At 35.4% G+C, this 6098-nt stretch overlaps 1 protein-coding gene across 6 annotated transcripts; it reads right to left on the bottom strand.

The window, feature by feature from the left end:
• Positions 1-415: 415 nt before the first annotated feature.
• Positions 416-5800, bottom strand: LOC105248980 (transcription factor Sox-11). Of its 6 annotated transcripts, none has more exons than XM_025410255.1 (8): positions 5382-5800; positions 2954-3151; positions 2316-2771; positions 1997-2184; positions 1783-1905; positions 1606-1713; positions 1095-1423; positions 416-758 (listed from the first exon to the last, which is right to left on the bottom strand). In XM_025410255.1, exons 1-8 carry the CDS (start codon positions 5406-5408, stop codon positions 670-672), a joined length of 1518 nt encoding a protein of 505 aa, XP_025266040.1. In that variant the 5' UTR covers positions 5409-5800; the 3' UTR covers positions 416-669. The 6 variants fall into 6 exon arrangements, with proteins under 6 accessions (XP_025266040.1, XP_025266041.1, XP_025266039.1 ...); XM_025410256.1 differs by lacking the exon at positions 5382-5800 and adding an exon at positions 4919-5110; XM_025410254.1 differs by lacking the exon at positions 5382-5800 and adding an exon at positions 3794-4414.
• Positions 5801-6098: the final 298 nt, after the last annotated feature.

Below are 6098 nucleotides of genomic sequence, written 5' to 3'. Positions count from 1 at the left end.
CTTACATGTTTGTTGTATGTTTTATTTGTGTAACTCAATTCATCTTCACATAATCATAGACAGTTTTATCTAACCAAATTTATTATTGATATTATCATAATTCGTAAAATTATGAAAATTTTAAAAAATCTAATGAAGAAAGAAAAGCATAAATAAAAATATTATTTTGAATTTAATTATGATAAAATGTTTATTTTGCGTTATAAAAAATATAATCAATTATCATGTACTAAACAATTCAACTATTTTATATACAATTATGAATCACATAAATAAAATCTGTTTTTTTTTTCAAACCATAAATACAAAACAGAACGGAATTAAAAGAGTCGTAATTCTGGACCGAATAAATTATATATAAAAAAAATTTTTCATTTTTCTATCTTTTCAGTACAACAATTAGTTTCAATAAAAAGAATATCTTCCTCATATACCGAATAATGGAATAATCTATAGCAGTCATAATATATATATATATAATATCTGTAATAGTAAAGATTAACAATAAAGATACTAACAATAATCATTATTATCGATACCATAAATATCGTTTATAACAGCACTTGGAAAAGTATGTGTTTCCCAGTAATAGGAAATTACATGGAAAAAATTTAATAAAGTTTTGGTTTTTGTAGTGCATATCTTATATATCATTAATGGGTAACACAATTAAACGTTATTTTTGGTAAGTTTCGTTCTGTTGGCGGCAACTGTTGCAAGACATGCTAAAGCTTCAAGATCTGGAGATGCGCACCAAGCTATTATAAAGTGCAAAATATTAATTATGAAGGATTTTTAAAGGATTTATATAAATTATAAATAAAATTAAATTGTGCAATAATTTTTTTTGCCTATAGTTTTAAAAATTTTTAAAGAAATATTTATATATATATATATATATATATATATATATATATTTTATACATATATATATTTTATATATATATTAAATTTTTCAAATTTATAAAAATTGATCAAAAAATTAGTATTATATATAAAATAAATAAAAATATATTAATATTATTTTCAATTAAAAATTAAAAGAAATTAAAGAAGTTAAAGAAAAAAATTTAAAGAAATTCTATATAACTTACATTTATTTGATTCTTGATCTTCAGAATGTTTGGTGGAGTTTATTGCCGCAGCATTCCGCGTGATAGTTTGCTTTCGAGCTTTTCGTTTCTGACTTCCAACAAGAGTTTTCTCTGAATCTTCGCAACTTTCATTTATTGTACTCGCTTTTTGAGTTTGACCATTCATTTGATCACTAGAAGACAAATTATTTTGATGTCTTTTGTTTGTTGATGAATTAAATTTTTGCAGAATTTTCTTTTTTTTCGTTCGTTGCTGTTTCTTCTTTTCTTGAAACTCCTCTAAACTCAAAGACGGTAATGCCTCAATTTTCTTTTCCAAATTGAAATCCCTATAAATATATTTATTATATATTATATAGTATATATATGTATATTTAAATAATTTTATTATAGAAATATATACACACACACACACACATACATACATATATATATATATATATATATATATATATTTCTATAATAAAATTATTTGAATAGGAATGTACATAAATTCTTTCAAAGGACATACTCGGCACGAAATCTTTTACGTGCTGTCCAAGGTCCGTAATCCACTTGATCTTCGGCTCCTTCAGTTTCTGTATCTTCAGGTTTAGAAGCTTCCATTTTTCCTTCAGCACTGAATAAATTTTTAAATTATTTTCATATGCAGATATATAGCTTCGAAAAATCTGAGAAAAAATGTTACCTCTCCACAAGATGTTCTAGCTCCCCTCGAGAGCTATTTCCTCCCTCACTACTTAAGGAATCTGTCTTTTCACTGACATTTGAAGAAATGGAATTTCTTCTTTCGTTTGAACGTTCATCAGGTCTAAATCAATAAAGGAGATATATCTTTTTATTAAGTTATTTTATCAATGAAATTAGATTACTATCACTATGTTAAAATTTTGATTATCTACCCATTGCTTCCAGCTGTTCGTTTCCGTTTGCTTTGTTGGCCAGATGGGCCGATATTTTTCATCTGCTCGGCAAGAAATTTCTGATAACGTAAACCTTTACATGTTCTTTCGCTACGAAAATTATTTTCCTCTGATTGCGTCTGTGTTGTTACAAAGGAATTTATTGCATGTTTTTCATCTTCCATGATCTAAAATAAGAATAAAATAAGGATTTCAATTAATTATACTAGAAAATTGAATAGTACTGCATTATGTAAAATTTGAAAGATTATTTGTGAAAAATTTGAATCTATATATTCATAAGAAGATTAAATCTCACCATTTCATGTTGTTCGTTGTTATTTGATTCAGCTCTTTTTCTCTTTTTGTCACCAAAAAGATCTGCCTTGCAATCTCTTTTCTGATCACCTTGGAAAGGCAATTCTGTATATCTTTTTTTTGGTGGTTTTGGAACAGTGTCGTTTTCTATCATGACATCATTAATTGTTGTCTGTTCTTCAGATGGCTCTATCTTCTGAGGAGTAAAGAGAGAACTGAGTCCACCAATCTGTGATTCGTCTGCTAATTTGCCTGGTTGAATTGATTGTCCATCCCGTCTGTCTGACTTTGTACAATCGGAAGACTCATATTCAGATTTGACACTATCTATAAATTGCATGCCACTATTGGACTCTTGTTTCTTGTTGGTAGGCCTAGTATTTAAAGTACGTAACGGAGGTGCTGGTAATTTGTACCATTTAAAGTCAGGGTTCGCATTTAAAAATGCATCCTTGTACTGAAAAAATAATTAAGCTATATGTATATGTATATTTTTCTTACATAATAAATTTACTAACAATATGAAAGTTTAGAGAATAAAATAATATCTCACTTCTGATAATGAAAACTTTTTTCAATATGCAAAATTAAATTTTGATTAATTTTTTAACAATTTTTAATTTTTACAATTGCACTTACCTCCTGTGCAAGATTTGTATAGGAACGCTTCTGATCAGGATGAAGGGTTGCCCACCATTCACCCAAGACCCTAGTGACTGCTCTATTTTCTAAATGTGGAAAACCAGATCGCACTGAGCCACGATGCCTTTTGCAAAAAATCAGAAATGCATTCATGGGACGTCTTGCATGATGGGCTGGTTCCCTTTCACGTGATTCCTATTAATTTACATACAATAATCTTATATATAACAAATTAATTACATTACAATTAATAAATATAGCAAACAGACAAAATATAATAAATCTTTTTTATTCTATTTTTTTTCCAAATGGGTGTGGTTCATGAGCACATTTAATACATGGATAAACTTTATAGTATGAGAATATTTATTTATAATAAATTTATAAGAACATCTTTTAATAAACTCTTATTTTTACTTGGTTCTCTAGGTTCAATCAATGTTAATATTTATTCTATATTTAGAATAAAGACTACAAAATAAAAAAAAAGTCTATATTATTTTAAGAATTATTATAAAGAATTTAAGAATATTACAGAAACTAAGAAGTCTGGCTTTAAAACTTTGATTTATTTTTTTCAAACTGCCATTAATATTTACGTCATAAATAAATTTTCTAATTTATATTGATCAGCAACTTCTACAACATGAATCTTTAATCAATTATTTACATATTCAAATAACAGGATATATTCTAGGCAATATGTTTTATAAGCGTAGATAAACAACAAAAATTAATGTCTCTCTTTCTTTCTCTTCCCTGTATTAGGAAATATCCGTGGTATCATCAAGTTTTACATCATAGCCATAAGTAGCCATGTTGCTATATTGGTGAAACCTTAATGTGAAACAGCTTTTCATTACTCGACTCGTACATATCGCCTGCTTATACTTTTATGCTCGATATTGATCTTAGGAGATTTAGCTGATCGATTCGGCCGATGAGAGAAAACGTAATCGAGAATGCAAAAAACGCACACGTTCACGGTCGCGCGACGAAAATAATTGAGAAAGTTCTCTACGCGCACGAAAGAAAAACTAGTCCTGGGCGCACAAAATGGATCATGCATAATTGCAACATATGTCTCAACGCGGATAACGAAGAGTGTCTGCGAACGGACAGGGGAAACGTCATTCCATGTTCCGTCCGCGGATTATTCGATCGAAGGAATCCGCGTGACTCCTCTCGCGTTCGCGAGTCCTTTCGTGCAAAATCACGCGATGACACGATGTTTTGTGACAGGGACAGACATTCCGTTCACGACGATGTAGCGTGCGACAATTAACGCTCGACGAAACGCGAACGGCGATCGTTCTCCGCCGTGCGATCGATTCGACGTAGTAAACTCAAAAAAACATTAACGCTTATCAAGACAAGATACAAGACGCGATATATATATATGTACGGAGGCTTTTCTCGTTTATCAAACGGAACTTCCGCGAAACAAAAGAGATTCCATGGCAGGCGGAAAGTGAATTAACTCGCGTGATTCTCGATCGATGCGTGCCTTCTCTCTTTCTCTCTCGAAACCGATGTTCTTTATCGTCCAATTTCCGACGAAGCAACGAGAAATAATTTCGATGACGAGACCTGTCACATATGTTACGTCAAACAAAATCGCTCGCAAACTCCAGAATATTCTCAGAAAAGAACTTTCTTTGTGTCAGCTTTTTCACACGAGAAATAAAGAAGTAGACAAAAGGGAGGAAGGAAGATAGAGGCGAACCCGTTCGACGAGAGCTGTCATGTTGCGGTTTATGTCGAACGCTACATTGTATGTAACATTGCTACACAAACAGCGCTGCTTTGATTGCACCGTCAGAAAAATTCACGGGGTGTCCTCGTGAACGAGCGCGGATAAGAAAATTCGAGGAAAATTCCAAAGAAAATTGAAAGAAAAATATGTAGCGAGGATTCTTCCCGTCGCGGAAATCCGAGCTTATCCGAAATACAGACACTCACATCGTCATCGTGATCGTCGCACATCTTTGTGCCGTCACACCAACAACGTCGCGCACTGACAGCTGCTCGGCTGACCGAGGTAAATACAGACGACCGACTGCGCGATCTTTGAATGAAGACGAGCGATTATCCGGGAATGCGGCGCGCGCGGGGGACGTCCGTGCTTCGCGTTATCCCGGGGATCGTGCGCCGTCTACGAATCACGCACTCGTCCCTATCTCTCCTCGTCAATATCGCGCACGACGTACATACATATGTATAGACGCGAGACAAGAGGTAATCGACGGATCAACCGTGACTTTTGACACAAAAGCGAGGCGCCGTTTACGCGCGTATCGTCCCGTGGAAACGACAAGGTGCGATCGCGCGATACCTCGTCGTCCCGGCGTCGTCAGCGATATTTTTCCGCGACGTCTCCGCCGGCGAAAAGGATCCGCGCCGTCCTCGTCCGGCGCTCACTCACCTTACGTTGTTGCTCGTTGGCAGCCATTTCTGATTTCACTTGACAATTCACTCAGCGGCGCATAATGCGGACAACAACAAGACACAGATAAAGCTTGTGCTCCGTGCACTGCCGTTCGTGTTCCTCGCTCACTGACTCGCTCGTTTCGCTCTCTCCCTCTCGCCTCCCCCGTCTCCTTCTCACGTCTGCGTGCTCTGCACCCTCCCTCCCCGCACGCTGCTCTTGTCTTACTCCCTGACGTTCGACACGTTCGCTCGCGCATTCACGTGAGAAAAAATTCTCGCTAGGATACGACGTGTTACGTTCGTTCTCTCATTTCACTTTTTACTCGGATATCTCTCTCGTTGTTAACTTCCTGTAACGTTTCAAAACAGGCAACGGAAAACGCTCGCCAACGAGAAATGTCACGCGCACTCACGAATCGCAATCGCTGCGCAAACTCTGATTCTTCGTCGACGAGCTTTTCAATGAAACGTCACGCGATCGCTGACGTTACAGCTGCACTTAGTTACCACCGGTTTACACGTACATCTTCGTATGCGTGCAGAATAGAAGTACGAGCAATTTCGAGTATTTAATCGACATTTCCGGAATGCATCGGGAATGGAAACTCTTTGAATTGTCGCGCGCCGCAGACGCGATGCGTTCGTCGCGAAGCGCATGCGCCATCAAAGTTCCTAGGTCGCGTGCGCGCGGCGCACGTCACAACAGCTGATT

The sequence above is a fragment of the Camponotus floridanus genome, unplaced genomic scaffold (assembly GCF_003227725.1).
Source record: "Camponotus floridanus strain SB8 unplaced genomic scaffold, Cflo_v7.5 scaffold30, whole genome shotgun sequence".
In the NCBI taxonomy this organism is placed as follows: Eukaryota; Metazoa; Arthropoda; class Insecta; order Hymenoptera; family Formicidae; genus Camponotus; species Camponotus floridanus.
The sequence above is the reverse complement of the archived record's forward strand: the minus strand, read 5'-3'. Positions and strand labels throughout refer to the sequence as shown.

Bases quoted from the DNA above. Each gene is read 5' to 3' on its own strand.
- LOC105248980 (XM_025410254.1), bottom strand. From the start codon at position 3,832: ATGTACGAGTCGAGTAATGAAAAGCTGTTTCACATTAAG. The intron at 3,152-3,793 runs GTTTCACCAATA...GTAAATTAATAG, and splicing joins AAAAGCTGTTTCACATTAAG to GAATCACGTGAAAGGGAACC. The intron at 1,714-1,782 runs GTAACATTTTTT...AAATTTATTCAG, and splicing joins CTAGAACATCTTGTGGAGAG to TGCTGAAGGAAAAATGGAAG.